This window comes from Marmota marmota, unplaced genomic scaffold (assembly GCF_001458135.2).
Source record: "Marmota marmota marmota unplaced genomic scaffold, marMar, whole genome shotgun sequence".
Taxonomy (NCBI): domain Eukaryota; kingdom Metazoa; phylum Chordata; class Mammalia; order Rodentia; family Sciuridae; genus Marmota; species Marmota marmota.
In genome coordinates this window covers 482,477-506,935 of record NW_026000223.1, presented here as the reverse complement: position 1 = coordinate 506,935, position 24,459 = coordinate 482,477, and the positions used below count along the sequence as shown (strand labels likewise).

Sequence of the window (24,459 nt, the reverse complement as noted above, 5' to 3'; positions counted from 1 at the left end):
ACAAGTGAAGAGTTTTTACAAAAAGTCTATGATTTCTAAGGAGATTTGAGTTTAGGAGTTCTTAAGGTATCTGTTTATAGCAAATTTATGATTTGATATAGAAACGCATTCAAGGGCTGGGGTTGTGGTTCAGTGATAGAGCGTTCGCCTAGCATGTGCAAGGCCCTGGGTTCGATCCTCAGCACCACACAAAAATAAAATAATAGTATTGTATCCAACTACAACTAGAAAATAAATATTTAAAAAGCAACATATTCAAAGCAAAATATTAGTAGTCACTGCTAATCAAAGACAGGCTATCTATTAAATTATAACATAAATTAGCTAATATACACTGTGCTGCAAACATTTACCTCTCACATAAAACAAGCTACATCTAACCATTTAATTGCTTAATTATTACCAAAATTACCAAATAATTGCCTAATATTAAGATTATTAAGTTAAAAAATTATACATCTTAAGCAAAAGCTAGGAATGCATGCATCTTTGAAGACAGAGAGAGAGAGGGAGGTGAGCTGTAAACACCGGTTCGTGATGTAGTTGGGTCCTGAATATTACCGGAAGGCCCATGTATTTAAATATTAAGGGCTTGTTCTCCAGGATGGCACTATAGGGAGGTAGTAGAAGCTTCAAGAGGTGGGGCCTACTGAGAGATCTTTAGGTCATTGGAGGTAAGCCCTTGAAAGGAACTGTGGGAGCCCTGCTTCCTCTTCTTTCTTTTTTTTGCTTCCTGTCAATAAAGTTAAGTAGTTTTGCTATGTGGCACTCAACCACAGCAATGGGGCAAAATGATCATAGGCTAAAACCTCCATAACTGTTGATTCAAAAATAAAACTTCTCTTTATAAGCTCATTATCTCAGGTATTTCATTTAAGAAAATGGGTGAAATAATGATTTCTGTCCTTATCTCCCATCTTTCCAAAACATCAAGGTGTAGCAGCTGGGTCCCAGGCGATTTCAAGTTATATTAGGAAATTTTAGGGGAGGTCCTTTCTTAATTATACCAATACTCAATTTTTGGTGTTCAGCTCCTATTCCCGTCTTGCCAATGCAGCTTCCTAAAGCTTAAGGAGGGAATGTTCGTTAAATAGTGACACTCAACAATAAGTGCTCAAGAATCTTGCTCAATAATATCCTTTCTTTTCTTACCACTTAATTTAAAAAAAAACAAAAAACAAAAAAACACCTCAGCTTGGCATCTAAGGTCTTTACTGTGCCTCCCCCATTTTCACGTAATAAACCCTTAAAATAATCGCTCTGGGAATAGTTTTGGAGAGAAAGGTGTTCACAACATAAGGAAATGATTCAAGTACAGTATGCTCTAATAAATGAAACAAAAACAACCTGCTAAAGTCTGTATTTTATATACATGTGTATAAATGTAGGGAAACATAGACTTAAATATCTATAACACAATACTAACAGTGGTTATTTCTGGAAGGAAGGAAGATCTACAATTGTAACCCTTTAAATTTCTTTTATGGTGTCCTTTTCTAAGAATAAAGTAAACCAGGCAGGATTGTCTTACAAAGCAAAATGAATATAAATTGAAGTGTAAGAATAGGGTTCATGAAAAAAGGCAATTTGGCCTGTATCTCCCCACTCCCACAATATTCTATTGGTGCATTTATAATTATAGATAATGGCAGAATTTGTTGTTACATATATGTACATACAAACAATATAACAAAATCTGATCAGTACAGTTCTCTAGTATTTCATCTTTCCCTCTTCTCCCTCCCTCTGGTCCCTTTCTCTACTCTACTAGTCTCCCTTTGATCTTCATAGGAACCCCCATACACACACCTTTCTTTTTTGTTTTTTGGAGGAGGTAGTACTGAGAATTGAACTCAGGGGCACTTGGCAACTAAGCCACATCCCCAGCCCTATTTTGTATTTTATTTAGACACAGGGTCTCACTGAGTTGTTCAGCATCTTCTGACACTGGCTTTGAACTTGTGATCCTTCTGCCTCAGCCTCCTGAGTTGCTGAGATTATAGGTTTGTCGCCGTACCTGGAACACCTCCCTTTTCCTTTATCCTGACTAGCTTCCATATGTGAGAGAAAACATATGACCCTTAACTTTCTGAGTATGGCTTATTTTGCTAAGCAAAATGTTTTCAAGTTCCATCCATTTTCCTGTAAATTACGTGATTTCATTCTTTTTTAATGGCTGAATAAACTCCACTGTGTATACAAACCACATTTTCTTTCCAGTCATCCACTAATGGCACCTCGGCGGGTTCCATGGTTTTGGCTATTATGAATTATGCTGCCATAAACATGAGTATGCATGTATCACTGTAGTGTGATGACTTTAATTCTTCTGGATAAATACTGAGGAGCCATATAGGTGGGTCATATGGTGGTTCCATGCCTAGTCTTCTGAGGAACCTCCATATTGATTTAGTACAGCAGCTGTACTAATTTATACTCCCCACCAACAGTGTAGGACTGTCAACATCCTCTCACATGCTCTCCAGCATTATTATTTGTATTCTTGATGGCTGTCATTGTAACTGGAGTGACATGAAATCTTCGGGTAGTTTTGATTTGCTTTTCCCTGACTACTAAAGATGTTGAACATTTTTTCATGTTTTTGGCCTATATCTCAAATGCAAAGAGGCCTGGATTATGCTCATGTGATATTTATACCTCTGTCTTTAGGAATGTTCTCTTAAAAGGGACTCAAACTCCTCATCTCCCTGAATAACAAAACCAACATCCTATTAGACATTCCCTCATATATTTCCATTAGTTGGATTTTGAACAGATTACAGGACTGGGTCTCTCAGTCCCAAATTTTATAAAAGAAACAAGTAAGGATTTAGCTAATTTGCTCAGTCTCTTTGAAAAATTCCCTGCTTTTTGGGACTTCACAGAGAGTAGTTCCTACATCCACATCATCTACTTATCCATAAATCTGTGACTACTTATGCTTGTCTCATACCATAGCTGTCTCCAGGAGTGATTCCACATGAGGTTTTAGGATCCCAAATTTTGCAATGCAGATCTGTTATTATTGCACCTTCCCATTCATGCTCATTTCCACTGCCATCTGAATGATTCAAAACACTCCGGGAGGAACTGCTGGTATATACTCCCAATACAAAGCTAAGCATACCTTCATCTTTGCTGATGATTAGCTATTTATTGAGCTAAAATAATTAAACCATTGAAAGTGGTCACTCTTGTTTTCTGAGGTAATCCTGAGAGAATAAAGTACACCAATACTGAATGACAATATCAAGAAGACTTTCTATTTTTCTGGACTGCTTGAAATCTTTTCCCCTTGAGATACATGCAGAATTTTTATCATCAGGGAAATTCAAAAAGCTATTTACATTATAAAACACACAAAAAAGTTGATTCTCAGAGTAAAAATCCTTGCTCTCATTTGTCTATGTCCCTCCCTAACTACCTTCCTTGTGTCCAGCTTCCTATCCACCATAAGGGGTTCCTCGGGCCCCACTGTTGCTGTTCTAAACAATCCCACTTTCAGAGAAGGCATGAGGTCAGACACCTTAAGTCTTTCTCATGACACATACTGTGCTCTACTGTCATGGAAATTGCAGACACCTTGGCTCAGTTCCATGGGCACAGGAAGCTTCAGAACAAGGGCCTGAATGCCCCTTCTCCCAGAGGGATGAAGTTCAGCATTCATATTTGCCAAGTGTTAGCCCTGGGAGGGCACTTGCTAGATACTTTACAATCCTGAACTTTCACAGGATCATTTTAGACATGAGACAAAGTACTCAATTCAAAAAAGCCCAGGTGAGTATTGGATAAATGGGAAATTCCAAGGGTGTGGCAGGTAAACAAGGAAGTGATTATTCACCAAAAGATTATGTACTCACCAGGTATTTAAGAGAAACAATGCAACAGAGCATGCTTTGGGTTGGAAGTGGGGAGGTAAAGTGTAGGTATAAGGGAGTGTGTGAGCAGAAAGAAGAATTTAACTTACTAGAATTTAATATACTAGAATTTAACTTTTAATTCTTTGCTCTATTAGTGATCCTCAAATATTAAGCCCAAGGAGCTTTTAAAAATACAGAGCTAAATCCTAGTCCAAACTCCAAAGAATCAGAAACCCTGGGATTGGAATACGGGAAACTGGATTATTGCAGATTTTTGGAGTCTTTTGATATTTGTGCCACAAAAACTGAATTAAAAGGGGAAAACTATTAAACACTGGCTGTTCCCTCTTTAAAGATACTACAATAATAAGGTATACTAAGCAATCTAAACTCAAAATATTTTTTACAATTAGAGCCTGATAAAAATAACTAAGTTAAGACACCATGAATATGTATATTTCATTATTCCCTCAATAACACTGGAAATTTACAAAGTTCCCTAAAGTGCACCTCCTTCTGTACTTGCTGGGAATAAGGCATTATGACCAAATAAAAATGCATAAAAATAAATCTGTGGCATATTTAAAACATTCCATGTGTATTTCTACATTCTATATGCTGAGTACAAATGTAGAAAAACAATAGGCCTCATAATGATGAGGGACAAAAGACACATAAACATGCATTTTGACACACACTGCCACACCTATACATACTAGTGGTCATACTGATGGTCACTGAGTACTGTCCCTATGGCCCTTTTCTAATCTTTACATACATCAATCAATCAATAACCTATAGGAAGGGTCAATTTTAATTGCCATTTAGAGCTCAGAAAATGGAGACACAGAAAGGTCAAGTAACTGGATCGTTACAAAACTGAGAGTCCAGATTTAAATCCAGGCCATATTGCTTGACATATTAGGTTGCTTCAGCTGCCATAACAAAATAGCAGACCTCATAGCTTAAATAGCAATTTATTTTCTTACAGTTCTGGAGGCTGGAAGCTCGAGATTGAGGTGTTGGCAGGTTTATCTCCTGGGTTTTACAGGTGCTATCTCCTGTATCCACACATACCTGGTATCTGTTTTCCTTATAAGGACAATAGTTATACTGGATTAGGTCTCTAACATTTGAACTTAATCATCTTATTTCCAAATATGGTTCATCTTGCAGTATGAGGAGTTGAGATTTCAATTTCTGAAGTTCAGAAAACAGAATTTAGCCTATAACACTTGTTGACTGTATAACCTCATCAGTTACTAAGCCTTCCTAGGCCTCAGTTTCTTCAACTGAAAAGTAGTGCTGAGAACTGAATGAGATAATTCATGTACAATGCTTGCAGAATATTTTATTCATAGTATCATTTTGTAGATGAAGAAAACAAAAATCAAAGATGGTGACTTGCCCCTTTCTCCTTTCTAAAGCAGAGTTCTTATACTACAGCATACAACCTTCCTGTACAATCCTAATGCATAATTTTACATAATTTATATTTTTTCCATCTCTCTCTCTCTCTCTCTCTCTCTTTGATGCTTGGGATCAAATCCAGAAATTCACACATACTAAGTATGTGCCCTATGAGCTACTCTCCCAGCCCCTGTATCCCTTAACTCCTTTCTTATAGCTTAACTCAAATTTTATTACATATAAAAGAACAAAAGAAGTTATTCTAGTTAGTGATCCTAGTAATATAAATTTAGTTAGGAAGATATACTGCTTTCCTGGGACTATACGTGAATTCCATTCATCCTTTCTCCTAACTTCCAAGGACAATTGTCTATAGTCACACAATGATGACACTTGTTTAACTATTAGGAAGGAAAGGCAACCCAATGCTTTTTATTAAAAGGGAAAAAAAAAAAGAAAATGAGAATTGTACTTTTTATTCACCTAGTGCTAGTGCTCTACACATATTAATACTCCTACTTAATCCTGAATGCAGTCTTGGGATACTGTTTTATTTAGCTCTCATAATAAGCAAGTGAACAAAACATAATTCCTTCAGAGATTATGGGAACAGGAGCACAGCAAGATTAAAATGTTTTCCTTAAAGGTCACAAGGGTGATCAATAATTTTCAGACGAGAACTCTTACTGATGTCTTCAAGTCTAAAGCCAAGGCTACCAAGTGCCCTGCTGGGCTATAAAACTTGGTTTGTTCATTCTTCATGCCTGTCAAGAACAGAGTAGGTGCTCAGCATATATGGCAGTCAGACCTGGAGGCAATCTAGACTAAGCTGCAGAATCTTTTTGACATTTTTATAATAAAGGGCCAAGATTTTCTGACAACTTTTGACCACTGCCAACTCCTTGGACTGCCAACTTTGTTAAGGCAGTAAACAGTTTTCTTCTCCCCAGGGTCTAGCACACTGGGTGCTCATTTGAGAATTAGGAGTTCAAGTAAATGTTTGTTGGATAATCAGATTAAAGAACATTCTTCCTTTGGTGATGGCAATGAGTGTTTTTCAGCTACTATGTAAAAATTTTAACAAAAAAAGTCATGTATAGTGCTGGGGATGTGGCTCAAGCAGTAACGCGCTCGCCTGGCATGCGCGGGGCACTGGGTTCGGTCCTCAGCACCACATAAAAATAAAATAAAGATGTTGTGTCCAACGAAAACTAAAAAATAAATATTAAAAAATTCTCTTGCTCTCTCTCTTAAAAAAAAAAAAAAAAGTCAGGTATAAAAGCTCATCTCATGACCTGTAACAGAAGCCTTCAGGGTTTTTCCAATCCCAAAATTCTGACTTCAGCACAGTCTACACTTGACAGACGATGAAACTGACCACCTCGAGTATGGATTATAGGTACAATGAAATTCATTTGCTGGTCTGGATACACACCACAGCATTCTTAGTCTCTAATGTGCTAACAGGAAAGCACTAAATATGTATATGTGACAGGAAAAGTCAGGATTCCCAGATGGAATGGTAAGGGTGATAAGGTCTATCTGAGTCATAGTGAAGTTGTTATGTGTCAAGACCCCTCTGTCGTAAGAAGCTATATTAAGAGAAATCATGCTAACTTATTTTCTCAAGAATACACTTGGCTATTTGATATTTTTTCTAAAACTTCAAGTTTGCTTTGTTATGAGCAGCTGGACAAGTTTTAACCCTGCCATGGAAACTATCTGACTACTTCTGAGCTGTTCCATACAAAGGGAAGGGAAGTGAGCAGAGCTAGCTGGAGTAGAGTACTCTACTCTGCTCCGCGCTCTCCTGGAACTTCAAGGGTTGTGAGTAGCCAGCTTGTTTATCTCTATATGTGGTCCCATCCCTTGCTACCTATTTCACAGGGGTGTTGTAAAAGACTGAGAAGAGTGTTTGAGGTTCCAAAAAAAAAAAAAAAGCATTCAGCGAAGTACTGAAAGCCCAAAGTTTAACATCACCAACATCATACTTCCTGTCTGAATTAAATCTTTTTAAATGATACTGAGATGTGAGGCAGACAAATTTCACTAAAACAAAGGCATTCGAAAAATACTATTTTCTGATGACTTATCAAGAGAGAAGAAAGTTCAGACAGAAATAAAGAGGCACACAAATGCCTCTATTAATTCTATGAACAACCAAATAAAAATCTCAGTTTATCCACTCAGTAATAAATATTTATCAAACATATACAATATATAAAGCACTGAGCTAAATGCTTAATATTAACAATTATGTACGGAATGTCCCTTTATCCTCCTGTAATGCAATTGCATTATAAGATGAATGTTTGTTTATATTTTCTCCTCAAATAAATAAAGGTTTCAACTTTTCCTAGAATATGAAAGAATAATTTTTCCTTGGTCATGACTTTCTGGTTATAAAGAAAATTTTTAGAACTTATTGGGAGATAAACTATATTGGCTAGCATCAGCTTTTTCAAGGGTAAATGAGCTACAGAATAACTTTAACTTCCACCATGACCAGATTAAATCCCCCACACACACGACATGGGGTTGGGGGGAGCCAGGAACCCATGTGCCCTTCAGTTTCAATAAGAATAGTTGGAGCATACTGTTAAGGAATGCAGGAAGATGATCATGATCCTGTGATTTGGCAAGAAGATCAAGAACAATGGGACAGAAATATTCCAAATAACTTGGTTAAGTAACTTGGTTTCCACAAATACCCTTCCACATTAAATTACATATGGCTTGGAAAACTTGAAAACTGTCTCACGCCTCACTTCTGCCACTTCTGAGCTTGAAAAAGAAAACTAAGACAACCTTTTTAAGGATTTCATTCAAAAGCAGAAATCACAGTCTGGACATTTAAGCTCACCAATGTGGGGTAAAAGACTTCTTTAACAATCAGCCAAAGTCCTTTACCAAATAATTTTAAAACAGGAAGCCCCAAATTTCCTTAAAACTTTATTGGTATTAATTTGCAAGAATTGATTGTTCCAATATATGAATTCTTTGTGTATATCTACTATTTCCTCTACAGTTAGGGCTAAACAGTTTTAAAAAATTAGACCACTTACTTCTTAAGTTTTGTTTCTTTCAATTTTAACATCCTATTTTTCCAAAGCCACAGAAGAGATATCCTTCAATAAACAAGAATAAAGTGAATGCTGAGAACCGATTCTTCTGTCCAAGGGTTCAGGGAGAAAGAGTTTATATGCCAAGGCAAATAAGGGCATGCTCACAATGATCAATATCACATTAAAGGAAATCCGTAGCACATCAACAGAAAGAAGTTATGGCTCTGTTCAAGGTGAACCATGTTTTGGGACAGCCAATCACCAACACCAATCAGCAGCCAATCACCATCTGTGTTTGGTATTCAGACAGCAAGAACAGGCAATCTCTTCACAGAAATAAAAGATGAGAATCAGCTGGCACTACATTCCATGGTGTAATCTCACATGCAGCACATGAAATAAGTTTTTAACAAAATGAAAAATAGATCAACTTACATGGCTCTCTGGCAATGAACTGAGGTACAGTGTTGGGCAGAGGAGTACTGGGGTTTGGAGTCCCTACTAGTTTGTTCTTGGCCATCTTCGTGTTTGCCTTAGCAAACTCTAGTCGTAGTGTTTGCGGAATTTCAGGATCAAAGCGGATGCCCTTTGGAAATAAAGAAAAGTGGAAGATGTTTTCATTTCCTTAGAGTCAAACCAGAATGGTGACAAAATAAACAACACCAGTTAAACCCTAGCCTATCAGGAAAAAAAGGTCAGCAAGAGCTTTCTTTCTGTTTACATAGAACATACAAAACCTCACAACACAAATGTGTCCACAAAGGCAGGAGGATTTAGCTTATTCCACTGAAAAAGCTTTTCAACTATTCCTTTTATTCTTGGACAAAAACGTTTTGTACACCAGCAAATCACTAGTACAGTTAAAAACCTGGATAGATGACTACTAATAGGAATGAAAGATGTAATTGCAATACAATATAATGAAAATGAAACACTGGGCAACACTAGAATCTTGACACCTAGGTCCTAGGAGGCCTGGACTCTGACTATGTTTTTCATTTCATTATCTATATATGGAGAAAAAGAATCCATCTCCTAACTTAGAGCTTTACAAGGTTAATGCAACTATTCTGCATTACTCAGAAATAGGAATTAAGCAGTTGATATGTGTACATAACAAATCATTAGATTGCAGTTAGCTTATGAATTACACAAAGTCTGAAGGCTTGATGTGGTTGTCTTGATTCTGATAATAGTGAACTTTCTAGCTACAAGGTGGACAAAAAAGACGCAATCCTCAGAGATGACAATAATTTCAGTTACCCTTGTTCTTATTATTGCAGTTTGCCTTTTTAAAAAGGATCATATTCAATAAGACAAATAACAAACACTATCAATAACAAGGGTTAGGGCAAAGCAAGTTCTGTTTTGGAGCCCTTCCATTAAAGAATGCCTTTGTTACTAAGCATAACCAAGATCCCGAAGAAAACCGTTCAATGTCATGAATTCTAGACATCAGCAATAGTGTCAAGAAGCAGGTGGCACTATGTAATAGTGCCTGAATGCACACCCAAAATAGACTCACATCCAATGTTTGTCCATTTAGTTTTCTAAAAACATATAATGTACATACATGGGCCCAATGGTCCCCAAATTTCCCTTGCTTTTTTCCCAATTAACTTGAAGAAAAACATGAGAATTTCCATAAGAAATGAGTAAGAATCTTATTCTGTAGACTAGGATGACTCTGAACTTCACAGGCTCAGTTTCAAAGATGTAAGAAGAGCTGAGGACAAGACAGTAACAGCTATAAGAGGAAATGGGGTTTGGGGAAAGAGAGGTCCTCAGGGAGTACAACAAAAGCCACAGATCCTTGACCCAGAGACATCTGGGAGTGGGTGGAATTTCTTCCCAAGTCTGATTTGTTCATCCTCTGAGAAGAACCCAACTGAGGGTGGCAAAATGAGGGAGGAGGGTGGACGGTCCATTTGTGTAGACCTAACCAACAAAAGTGAAAGGGGTATCAATTTTGTAAAACATTAAGAAACTCTTTTTTTTTTTTTCTTGGTACAGGCGATTGTACCCAAGGGTGCTAAACTACTGAGTCACATCCCCAGCCTTTTTTATATTTTTATTTAAAGATAGGGTCTTGCCAAATTGCTTAGGGTCTTATTAAATTGCTGAGGCTGACTTTGAACTCAAGATCATCCTGCCTCAGCCTTCCAAACTGCTGGGATTATGGGTGTATCACAAGAAATTTCTTTTAATCTGTCTTGGGTTTTGCTGTCTTAATTTGAGAAATTTCAATACTGTCTTTCCAAAAACATACACAAGGAAAGAAACAAACTGCTGTGCTTCAAGTGGTATTTGATTCTGCCAGCTTACAGCATTTTACCCTATCAAAGCCACTATCACAACAGAATAAATATTTCCTAATATGGAACTGAAGAGTTGTATTCTTTGCTGGGAGACAAGCATAGTCACTGGCTATCATTTAAAGAGATGTTGTAGAAGGTCTTGCACATTCACATTGCATCCTATCAGACACCTACAGTAGGAACATGATAAGAATTTCAGGCTGTTTTCCCTGGCACTGAACTCCACCAATCTTCCTGGGAAGAATCAACTTTCCTGGATCACAGCCCACATCAATGTGAGGGTTTCAGCTAAGACCACTGGGGAATAACATTATAAGAGCATCCTGGGACTTGTTTGGGATCCTCTGAGGCTTCTATCCTTAAATAATGATGCAAATTCTATGCCTCAGTTCATTCACTGGTGTTGTAGAATCAAATGAAGCTCCACACAATGTGTTTGTTTCTTATACAACCTGGGTTGGTGGCTCACGTCCTAAAGCATACTCCACTGAGTCTCCTCACTCCCTGCCCTCTTCTTCATACCCTTCTCTTGTTTGGGTTAAAATAATATCAACATCATGTTCCAAATCGATGTTCCAGCATCTTTATTAAAAAAAAAAAAAACACTCAGAAGTTAAAATGATCTAATTTGCTTGGCAGCTTATTCAGAGGCTGGAGGCTTAGAATACAAGCCACATTCCTCCAACATCTTTAGCAGCAATACCATATTTGGTAATCAATATCCTGCTCAAAGCTAAGTTTCTATCCATAGAGATTAGCCAAGTCCAAAATATTTTAAACGTTAAAGGATAATGAAGAGGAGACAGAGGGGGCTGGGGAAGAGAGAATATGCAAGTTAAGAGGAAGGAAAAAAAGGAGAAAAATGGGGGAGAAAAGATAGAAGACAAGGAAAACTAAAAGTCTTGTGCTTTTAATTAAAGCCTAATAAGATACTTCTCTGGCTACAGGGACTTCACATTAAATGCTGTCAGGGTAAAATAACTGTCGAATGAAAGGGGGAATCTGTGCCTTTCAAAATCAACTTTATTCCCTTCTACCTTATAATTTACCCAAACATCTCATATGAAACAGAGAAACCTTCTCTTCCAAATGTAAATGGTGTTCTATTTACAAGAATCAGAAAGGACAGTTTTTAGATATAAATTATGATATTGAAGATTAACTGTTATTTAGAAGCAACCCATTCTGACTGGTTATAGGGACAGCCAAAAGTCTTTTCCAACCCAGGTTCACTATTATCTATAGAGGCTGCACTCCTTATACTTCGGCATGGTGGAGGAAGTAAGGGAAGAGAGAAAGTTCACCAGGTGCTGTCAGTCCAGGAAAGCACTCAGCACATTTTTATGTAACAGGATGCAGGGAGGAGGCCTGCATAAGCAGGGTCGGGTGAGATCACAAAGGACCTTTTATGCCAAGAGGGAGGACTTTTCGTTGCATGCAGATCTAGATCCTTAAATGTTAGTGTATATGAGATTCAACTTGCTAAATAGAGTGCTGGGCCCTAGGCCTAAGTTTGATTCAGCAAGTTTGGGATGGAACCCAAGAATCTGCATTTCTAAGAAACAGTACTACTGAGGCTGTCTGTGTAGGGAACACAATTAAGAGTCATGGTAGTCAAAGGGTAAGACTAGCAGTGGTAGGAAAGATGGACACAATGGAGAGCTTGGAAGCAATAACAGCCCTGGGAAGGGAAGCTAGGTGGACAGCTTCACCTGTTGGTTCTTCTTTTTTGGGAAGGGCACCTAGAGCAAGGTCTGTGTACTGTGCCCTTACTTCTGTGATCATTTAAGGGACAGATGATACCAAAAGTGATAAAACACATATTCTCTTTTGGGAATTTCAACCTTGAGTAGCCATATAGAAAGTGAAGGTCACCTCACCTCCTACTAGAGAAAACTGAGATCCTCACAGTACCTTGATGCTTGATGACAGTTTTGTTTGGCACAATACACAGTGCTTCAATTCAGTGAGCTATCAGCTATCCCAGTGTTTACAAATGGTTCCACCATTAAAGTGAGTTAATGGTCCTTGAGTTTCAGGGACAAATGAATCATTCATTTAGAAGGGAAAACATGATAAAGAATGAGGCAAAGTGACACATACTTATTGGATGTCCATGGCTATATTAGATTTTTTTCAAAAAATGATACTCAATAATGTTTTATAGTATGGACATAAAGGGGAGGAAGGGACCAGGTATGTGTGTGTTACATGCTTGCCCATGTTTGCGAGAACATGCGCATGCACGCGCACACACACACACACACACACACTCACACACACACTGATGTCTAAGTCCAGAAATGTTTATAATGAGACAACCAATCTGTTAATAGTGGTGACCTTAGAAGAAGGGGGTGCAGGAACATACTTTCGTACAATTTCTCACTATTTGAAATTTTTACAAATGTTTAATTTATAAAGTTTTAATTTATAAAATTCAATGCAGATTATTTATTTCTTTTTTAAGAGGCAAAGAGCTGGAATTAGTAGTAGTTTATTAACGAGAGTTCAAGTGTCAGTATAGAGCCAACAATAGGCGTACTGGCACAGCACAAGCAATTGTTGGTATTTTCTGTTTACATAAAAAAAAAAAGACAACAAAAACATTATTCTGAAATAACTTTAGACTTACAGAGAAGCTACAGACATTGTATAAAGAATTTCTGTACAACATTTGCTCAGATTTCTCAAATGTTAGCATATTACCACATTTACTTTATCATTCTTCTCCACTGTGTTTTCTTCTTACACACAAACACATACCAAGAGTTTTTTTTTCCTCTGAACTGTTTAGGTTGCAAGCATAAGTCCTTTTACTCTATTTCAGTTTGAATTCTTAAAGAATAAGTACATTTCTGTTTTCCTGATTCAGGACCTAATCCAGAATCATGCACAGCATTAATTCGTCATATCTCTTTATTTAATCTGGAAGGTTTCTTCAGTCCTTGTTTTCCATGACCTTGATATTTTTTAAGAGTATAGGCTATTTATTTTGTAGAATGTCCCTCAATTTGGCTCTAATTTTTCTTTTTAGATTCTGGTTATGTATTTGTGGCAAGATTATCAGAGAAGTGCTTTGTGTCCTGCTCAGTGCATCATGGGAGGCACATAATGCCATTTTTGTCCCAACAACAGTGATATGAACTTTGATCACTTGCCAAGTTTCTCTACTGTAAAGTTACTAATGTTTTCCCTTTTTAACTAATAAGTATCTTATAGAATATATCTTCAAGTTATAAAAATATTGTTTCTCATCAAATATACTAGTAGTTTTAACATCAATTACTGATATTTTTGGTACCAGGGATTGAATCTGATTCTAGTAAGTGGTCTAGTAACCACTGGACCACATCCTCAGACCTTTTTTATGTTTTATCTTGAGAAAGGGTCTCACAAGTTGCCAGGGGCTTGCACACGGTTGAGGCTGGCTTTGAACTTGCAATCCTCCTACCTCAGCCTCCTAAGCCTCTGAGATTACAGATGTGCATCATAGTGCCAGGCCTACCTGATTCTTACCTGAAGCAATCAATACTTTTGTGCCAATGGTGCTCTGGTAATCTCAGCATTCCTTTTTTATATTTCAATTTTCTACTCCAAGAAAAGCTTTTACTTCCACCCCTTTATCAATTAATTATTCATTTACATCAGTGCTAATACACTGAATTCTATCTTATTGTAGCCTCCCATCAATCAGTGGGTTCCACATCCACAGATTCAACAAATTGTAGATTGAGGGCAAAAAAATATAGTATATATTAAACATACAAAGACATTTTTCTTGTCATTATTCTCTAAACAATACAGTAGAGCAACTATTTACACAGCATTTACATTACACCAGGTATTTTAAGTAATCTAGAGGGCTGGGGCTATAGCTCAGTAGTGAAGCGCTTGCTTTGCAAGTGTGAGGCACTGGGTTAGATCCTCAGCACCACATAAAAATGAATAAAAGAAATTGTATCCATCTACAACTAAAAATATTTTTTAAAAGTAAAAAAATGATCTAGAGATAATTTAAAGTTTACAGAGGATGTGTAAAGGTCATATACAAATACTATACCATTTTCTATAAGGGACTTGAGCATTTGGGGATTTTTAGAACTTATCTCTTACAGTTGCTAAGAACAACTGTGTTTATTTTGGCGTTTGAATCATCCCAGAGTTGTGAATGAACGTATGTGTGTGCACACATGCAAACACACATGGTCTCACACTAATAGCTATTTCTCTAAATAATTTAGATACATAAAAGTTCACATTGACAGCACCAAATCCAATCTAATACCACCAGGTTAACTCTAGCCTTTTCCTTTGCATATTTATAACTCCTCTGATACTGAAAATCCTAGCTCTCATTATCTGCTACACATTAACTTATTTGCACAGTATAAGAAGGTACATTAAGGCTTTCAAAACTGCTAACCAAAACCACAAGAAAAAAAAAGAATCTATTAATTACAGTTCAATATTTATTTACATTTTTTTTTAGCCTAAAGGCATATAGCTAGTATGTATATCCATGAATTTTGAGAACTGGAAGTAAAGCTCTGTGGTGGAACACTTGCCTAGCAGGCAAGAGACCTTGGATACAATCCTCAGCACTGCAAGAAAAAAGAAAAAAGAATTTTGGGGGTTTATTTCTCTACATATCCCAAATACCTCAGTGTGGTTTTGTTATTCATATGAATTATAGTTAGATCCATTCGAGGTGGGGGGGTGTCTCCCCCATCCATGTTGTCTGTTTTATTTCTATGCATTCATTAACAGGTGAAACTGTTTCACCATTTTAAAGTTGAGTTTTATAAATGCTGATTAATGAACCCAGGATTTTAAAACCCCTATCCCCACTGCTGTGACTGCCTAAAATAATAAGAGTCTTGACTGAAAGCTTTCAAATCAAAGTCCTTAAAGATAATCTACTTAATTTTTAAATTTAATTTTCAATTTTAATTAAAATATGCTGAAATCTAAAAATAAAAAGAGATAACTGGAGCTAAAACTGCTATAATAAAACACTATAGTAAGAGGTAACTTCTTCACCAAAGCTGAGGGAGGAGAAATTCTCAAGTCTGAGTCAGGTTTTTCTTGATGATTCTGGGTCAAGGAAACCTTCATAAAATCCCAGTATGGGCAGATTCAAAATTTTAAGAACACTATTCCACTAAAACGGACCATATGCAATTGTCTCTCTACTGGAAAGTAACATGTTATCCCTACCATTCATTCCATTGTCAGTGGTCTCTGCTCTCCTCTGGGGGATACCCACAAGCCACCTGCTTTTATAGACGTGAAGGTCATTTCCCATCAGAATATCCCAATTTCTTACACACTCCCTATTCTCTACTTTTTTTTTTTCCTTCTTCTTTTTAAAGGATAAAATGATAGTGAAGTGGTAGCAATATCAATCTAAGATTCAACCTAAAAATACGCTGAAGAGTTCTCTGGCTGATTCTAGTAAGTTTTTTACTGTTCCCTTCTCCATGTTCAACTCCAAATGAAAACCCACTTTTACCTTTAAGGAATGTTGGGTTCAGAAACTCACCCTAGCCAGATGCCCATGATGAAGGAATAAATATTCTTTGCTTAAGTAAAAGGGTTTTAACCAATTTATTCTTTCTCTTTTTTAAAATTTTATTTGTACTTTTTAGTTATACATGACAGTATTTTCACATATCATACATACATAGAATATAACTTCCCATTCTTGTAGTTGTACATGATGTGGAATTACACTGGTTGTGCATTCATACACAAACATAGGAAAGTTATGTCCAATTCATTCTACTGCCTTTCCCATTCTCATTTTTCCTTCCTTCCCTTCATTCCCCTTTGTCTAATCCAATGAACTTCTATTCTTCCCTTCTCTACCTTATTCTGTGTCAGCATCCACATAACAGAGAGGATATCTGGCCTTTGATTTGGGGGATTGGTTTATTTCACTTAGCAGGATAGTCTCCAATTCTATCTATTTACTGGCAAATGCCATAATTTCGTTCTTCTTTTATAACTGAGTAATGTTTCACTGTGTATATGTACCACATTTTCTTTATCCATTCATCTGCTGAAGGGTACCTAAGGGTTGGTTCAATAGCTTAGCTACTGTGAATTGAGATGCTATAAACATTGATGTGGCTGTGTCACTGTAGTATGCTGACTTTTAAGTCCTTTGGATATATACCAAAGAATGGAATAACTGGGTCAAATGATAGTTCCATTCCAAGTTTTCTAAGGAATCTCCACAACACTTTGCAGAATAGTTGCACCAATTTTCAGTCCTACCAGCAACCTATGAGTATACCTTTTTCTCCACATCCTCACCAACATTTATTCTTTTCTTGTATTTTTTTTAAAGAGAGAGAGAGAGAGAGAGAATTTTTTAATATTTATATTTTAGTTTTCTGTGGACACAACATCTTTATTTTATTTTTATGTGGTGCTGAGGATCGAATCCAGGGCCTTGCACATGCTAGGTGAGCACTCTATCGCTGAGCTACAACCCCAGCCTCTGTTACTTGTATTTTTGACAATTGCCATTCTGATTGGAGTGAGATGAAATCTCGGTGTAATCTGTCACCAGAAACTACACATACAGTACAATAAAAGTGCAATGTATGAAAATCCATTCTCATTCACAATAATTTGTTTGGTTCATTCCCAGATTTAAAAAATCTTCTAACCTTTAAGAGGTTATGCTAAAATCAATGAATTCCCCAATATATGTCCAAAACAATAGATAAGGTATCAGAGGAAAGGGGCTCAAGTCAAGTTCAAACTTGTCATGGCCCCTCTCTGGCTTTCCCAATCTCAGTACCTGGTTAATATCAGCCCTTCATTTGGTTTCTGGCTGTCAAATCCAGATCCTCTAAGGGCTCGAGTTCTGAAATGCCTCTCCAGGTTTACCTAAGTGGAGACCACACTAAATATCCAGGGCTACTTCCTAACCTGCTGACAAGACTTGGACCTCCATCAGATACTAGCTTATCTCTCTGGTAATCACTGCTGACTTATCACTTGCCAGAGTTTCGAGGTTTTATGTCTTTATTTTTCCTAGGAGGGTAGTGATTCTCATTCTGGAAGGCATAATACTGGTAGTTGGAACAGTAAAGTGATTTCCATTCAAATTATCAGTAATTACCAAGAACTGAAAAAAGTGTTGAATCCACAGTGCTGATTACTGTAAGCAACGGTAACAGAAAACAGAGGCAACATAAAACAGAGGGAGGAAGAACTATCCAACTTCTGAGGAGTAAATAAAGAGAACGTACTACTCTGTTGATGCTATGGAGGTTTGGGGGAACTTTAAATTCAAATTCACTGAGTTCATGACTTTATTGGGCTTTAGTAAACTACTATTAGCTTCTCAGCAATGTCTGGCTGTCTTCCAAAATAAACTCAGTGCTCCCATACCCGTTTCTTCCCCTACAGAAGACCAGAACAAGATAATAAATAAATCAATTAAGAGAATGATTCCTATTACCTATTTTAACAAATAAAACCCAAAAGTTTTCTAGTTGTAATAACATGTGGGGAAGACATGGGCTTGACAGTCAGAGACTAAAGTGGCGTACTTATACTATTCTATATTTATAAGATTTCTTTTGTTCAATCACAAAAATGTATTCAAATCCTTTCGATGAGTGATCCAATGCTGAGTATTTTGTTTTACATTTCTATTTAACCTATCTTATGGTGATTTAATTGAAAATTTAGTTTCTTATTTCAAAAGTTGCTATTAGCTATCTTTACAACAGCTTTGAGATATAATTCACACCCTAACATTCACCCTTTAAAAAAAATTTTTTTTGCAGTTATAGATGTAGAATATGCCTTTATTTTATTTTTATGGTGCTGAGGATCGAACTCAGTGCCTCACACGTGCGAGGCAAGTGCTCTACAACTGAGCTACAATCCCAGCCTACATTCACCCTTTTACAGAGTACAATTCAATGATTTTTTTGTGTGTGTGAACTCACAGAATTGTACAACCATTCACTTTAGAGCTTTTGAATCTCTTCATAGCCTCAAATAACAAACTATACTCATTAGCATTACTCATTTCACCTGTCTCTCCACCCACAGCTTTTCTGCTTTCAATCTCTATGAATGTGCTTATGTATTCTGAATACTTCATATAAGTGGAGTCACATAAAATATGGTCTTTTCTGACTGGCTTCTTTCACCTATAAATATAATGCTTTCAAGGTTCATCCATCCTGTAGCAGATCGCATTACTTCACTTTTTAATTGCTAAGTAATATTCAACTGTGTGGCTCCACACATTTGTTTGTTCTTTCATTAACTAACGGGCACTAGGCTGTTTCAACTTTTTGGTTAAATAAGGTACAAATTTTCTGGGTAAACATATGCTTTCAATCGAGAGTAGAACTTGTGAATCATATGGTAATTCTGTTAACTTTTGTGAAGTGCCAAATGGTTTTCTAAAACAGCTAGGTAATGTCAATCCCACAAACGATGTATGAGCATCCCAATTTCCTCAAATCTTTGCCAGATACCTGTTATCACCTGTCTTTTTAATTTTAGCTACCCTAGTAGGTGTGAAGCAATACCTCATTGTGGTTTGGATTTGCATTTATCTATGCAGTTATATTTTAAAATGCTTTGTAAAAAGGGTCAAGAATAAAAGTTTTCTACTATTTTTCATAGAGCATTTTGGTCACAAGGAAAAGAGATATCATGGGGACAACAAATCTATCAATAATACTACAAGAAAACAAATCTGAAGAACTGACTTTTACATTTTATATATTAAAAACATGTTAGAAATATAAACTGTTATTTTAAAAGTAATTGATAGGTTATTTATATTAGAAACTAGGAGGTAAATGCATACTTTAGAGATATTCTGAGGTTTCAAAGGACCAAAATATATTTATGGGTTTTTTTTTTTTAGTATTATCAGCTTTCTCTTCTACAGGCATCATAAAACACTCAGATTAGAAACAGACTCTAGGCAAGGTATATGCTGAAGCCTCCCCAGGAATCTGTGAAAACAATTGTTTCATTTAGTTGGAGCCTTAAATGATTGAATACAAACCCCTGTCTGAGGTATTGATTATAGTTTGCAGCAGGTTGGGACTCATTCAGGGACAACAGTGTGGAGGCAAGTTAAAGGAAGAGCTTCATGTCACACATATAAATAAAAAGGATGCTTTGACAACAGGAGGAAATAAAAAGAAAGGCGAAAGAGAAAAAAAATTTTCCAAAATTTCTTCCAACTCAATATTTCTGAAAATAAATGAATAGAAATTTTCTATAATTTATAAATATATCATTGTGTCAAAAATGAAAACATGATTCTCAAACATTTTAACAAACAAAACTATGTGAGGAAGCTGATAAATAGGATTAAATTCTCTGATAATAAGTAACAGAAGGTGATCTACTTTAAGTAGGAAACTCACAAAATTTTAATACTGTGAATTTTGGGGACTTCTTAGCCTTGTAGTTCTCAACCACAGGTAGTACTATTAATTGCCTCCCTCCCCTACCCTTGGGGATAGGAAGAAATGCCCAAAGGTATTTGGGAGTTGTTACATGACTGGCCATATTGACATTCAGAGGATAGGAGGCAAGAATGGTAATGAGCACAGCAATCCCACAAAGTTTAAGAACTGCCTCACCTAAAATGCTAATAAGCCTCTTCAACACAGCTGAAGACATTAAGATCCAGAAAAGTCAAGTAATTCACTTTAATTCCCAGGTAAGTACTATAGAACCATATCAGAATTCCATGTGCTGACTTCCCTGATCAGGTGTGAATCTAAGCACCCATTACATTCCTGTGAAGTTCTTTATTTCACAAAGACCACAATGTTTTCAGATAATAATCGAGGTTGTTGTTCACTTTCCACTGTGCTAAAACTTAGGTAGATGTGGGTTCCAACAAAGAATGAACAAGGGAGGGAAAGAATCCATCACATGTAAACTGTATTTCATACTTTTCCTAAATAAGGATATTGCTTGCAGAAACATCAAGACTGTTAATACAAGAGTCTGTGCTGCTGGGTCACTGCCCATTCAGAAACTATATCAGACCAATTACGCCTTGTTCTTTTTCTTAATCCAACTACTTCCAAGTGCTTGCCCTGGCTTCACCTTAGAATAATCTGATTTAATGCTCACTGTCCTCCTTACCTGATCTAGATTCATTTGAAAGTATGTGACCCTATTAGTAAAGTAGCTTTCTTTATACTTAAAGAATATTACTCCATATCTAGTCTAGACTGTTTCTACAAGTTTATCCTTAAATTCAAGTATATGTGATTTCTCCTGATAATACTTGTAATAATATAAGGCCTCTGAGTATTAAATAACAGAATGAGTCTGGCCATGATAGAGAAGCCAAATCTCACCTCTTATTAACTATCCTGGTTTATAATATTTCCTAGTGATTCAGCCATTTTCTTAAATGCAATGTGTCCTTGGCTTTGCTTTTATTTGTGTGAACAAACTGTGTCATTCAAACTCACATTCACTTACCACTAAGCCTGACTCCTATAGTGAAACCTGTACATTAAGGATATATCTGTTCAAACAACAAAATGTGGAAAACTTCATTGTTGCCCTCTGGGTCCAGAAGGACTAGAAAAGCAACTCACTCATAGCTTTCTCACTGCCTCTGCTGGAAGTAGTTAGAACTATCATCTCTGAGTTGCTTTTCTAGTCCTTCTGGACCCAGAGGGCAACAATGAAGTTTTCCACATTTTGTTGTTTGAACAGATAAAGCTATTGCTCCAGAACTACCATTACCTATAATAAATTGTAGTGAAAACTATAAAGGAGATACCCCAAGTTAGGGTCATGAACAATTTTATGGAAACTCCTTGCAAACAAGAGGTTTAATAACTTTGGGAATTAGCAGCCTGGGATTTGAGGTATGATTTCCTGGACTCAAACAGTATCCCCACTGATGACCTTGGATATGTTGTTTAACCTTTCTATGCTTCAGGTTCCTCAGGTACATACTGAGACAGAAAAAAGCCCACACCTTATAGGATTGATTGTAAAAATTAAATAACTTCCCCCTGTGAATAGTTAGATTAAAAAAAGTGACATCTGATAAACACTAATTCCCTGTAGCCCAGTGCTTATCAGCTATGAAGCCACTACTACTCCAAATATGAACTGCTAGGGTTTCTTTCTCCTTTTGCCTTTTTGGAGTACTTCTGTCAACTTTGAAAAAGAGAAGATGGAAGCAGGATACCTGAGCTGTCATCTAATGTGCTGCTGTGTGGTTTCATTGCCCCCATAGAAGCTAAACTGTGTCCTGCTTCTCAATTCTCAGTTCCCAAGGTAGGAGTAGCTCCTAGGGGCCTGGTTGGTAACTTCAGAGACTGGATCCTACAAGAACTAGGCAAATGTACTTTGGAAATTTTTGGATCTTCATCTGATCTGATCATCCACCCCAGTTTAATTAATTTCTTTTCCACTAAAGTACATTTATTTTTTGTTGGCTAGCCAAGCTTGCGTACATAAACATCTTCTAGGAGAAACTGCTTTGTATAGGATGACTATAAAGTCATGACAGGGTCTTTGAAGAGCCTATAAACTCAATCTTTAACATGTCAACAGAATAAAAGTCAGACAGAGTTTATTTTCTACAGGGTTGAGAGGGCACGGTTGTTTGAACTTTTGCCTCTATGTTCTCAAACTATCCTGAAAAGGGTGATTGAAAGACCTAGACCCTGACAATGATAGGAAGGGACTGTTTCCCAGCCAAGTACAGTCAGTTATCCACTAAAGCATTATTTTACAGTGAAATAGTGCTTTAGAGGACAAAATATCTTTGAAATAGATAATACTACATGGAAAGAAACATTGACAAGAGTGCAGACAGTACTCTTTTTTATTTAGAAATCCTAATGTTAACATTTTTATTCTGAGGACTTTGAAGGTAAACAGGATCAACTACTGACAAAGGAATATCTTGGAAATCTTTATTTATTTATTTATTTATTTATTTAAAGTTTTTGGTGGACACAAAATCTTTGTTTGTATGTGGTGCTGAGGATCGAACCCAGGCCGCACGCATGCCAGGCGAGCGCACTACCCCTCGAGCCACATCCCCAGCCCTATCTTGGAAATCTTAACATACAAATACCAAATGTGGCTGGGGCTGCTATCATTATATAGCCCTTACTGTGTCCTCAGCTTTTGCCTCATTGCTGCAACAATAAATAGACCCACAAGCAGTTGTCTTTCCCCTTTGTATGACTGCATTTTACTCCTGCTACTAACATTCAAACAAATGGCACTCCTTTTATTGTGTGTGTGGTGCTGGGGATTGAATCCATGGCCTTGTGCATGTGAGGCAAGCACTCTACCAAATAAGCTATATCCCCAGCCCACAAATGGCACTCTTAAAGTTTAAAAGGAAGTATGGGCTAGAGATCCACCTCAGTGGTAAAGTGCCTGCTTAGCATGTCCTAGATGGATCCCTAGCACCAAAAAAGGGGGAAGCAGATCCTAGGCCACAATTTTCAATTTAGTTAAATTTGCCTCTGAGAAGATCTTGCAGTTGATATGGGGAAAACCTATAAACTTTTAATGGTACAAATCTGGAAACCAGTGAAACACTAGAAACAACTTCATTTGTTTGGGAAACCAACAAGAGGTTCTGCTCAACCAAACACTCCTAGTACTTCACCACAGTCTTAGGGGTGTCACAGCAACCATTTCAGAATAGCCTAAAGAAATATAGGGTAGAAACCATGCTCCATCAGTGTGACCACATAAATTGATTTCCAGATGATGAACTTCATCTGCATAAAGTTCAGATTATTCACTTAAATCACAGCCTTATTCTTGGTCAGTCTAATATTACCTAACCAGCACTATCTAGAAAATATAGGCCTTTGGTCACATAGTATATGTAATAAAAAAGCAAAAGTGTTTACAATGTGACAATTCATTGCCAGTCACAACTTTAAAAACAGCTTAAATCTCTTTCCTAAGTAATGGCAAAAATTGACAGCATCACTTTTCATAAAAGCCACATATGTTCTCATATAGCTCGTATAAAGCATATAGCCCAGAATTAAACTGGGAAGGGATGAGTTTCAAAATACTAATTTCATTTCCAATTAGTGAATGGATTAATACAGGTTCTTCAGATATAATTTTTTTGTTTTTGTTTTTAAGATAAAAAGTTTACTGGTTTCAAAGACGGTGTTAGCTCTTCATGGAAAGGATTATACCTCCTAATTACTGAAAAGATTTACATGATTTTGTATCCAACACGTTTTATGTTCATAACAGGTAAAATAAGACAATGGATGCATATGTGGAAGAAAGTGCTTTATGACTTTAAAGATGTTAAATGACTATATGACAATATAAAGAATCTAAGAATTATAAAAGCCAAATGTGTGTCTATGCTGAAAATCATATGAAAGATACTTGTGCAGCAGCAAGACTGAGAACATCCATTTAACATGCTCTTCTCTTTTTTTAACTTAACCTAAGTGCCTGCTAGGTCATTTGGGGGCCCATTTTAACTTTTTGTAAATGCTTTAAGGATTGTTCTCAAAGTTTACTTTGAGCTTTTATTAGGACTGGTATAGAAGAAAAAGAGGCAGGGAATAGCAGGGGAAAACAGTGCTGACATAAACAAACTCTACAATTGAGAAAAGACAGTTGCTTAAACTTTCCAAAACCATTTTGAGAAGACTTCCATTTAAAGAATAGGCACAGACCACAACAAACCTTCAAGTACATTTTTATAGCTCTGTTTCTGGTCTTTTTTTTTTTGCAACCCAACCCCCCCCCCCGCCCTTCCTTGCC

The 24,459-nt window shown here is 36.7% G+C and overlaps 1 protein-coding gene across 1 annotated transcript in view; it reads right to left on the bottom strand.

The window, feature by feature from the left end:
* Positions 1 to 24,459, bottom strand: part of Rbpms (RNA binding protein, mRNA processing factor) — a 107,476-nt gene that overhangs the window by 35,677 nt on the left and 47,340 nt on the right. Inside the window, exon 6 of the mRNA XM_048792751.1 lies at positions 8,771 to 8,921. Coding sequence (XP_048648708.1) covers positions 8,771 to 8,921 — 151 coding nt within the window. The remainder of the gene's footprint in view (positions 1 to 8,770; positions 8,922 to 24,459) is intronic.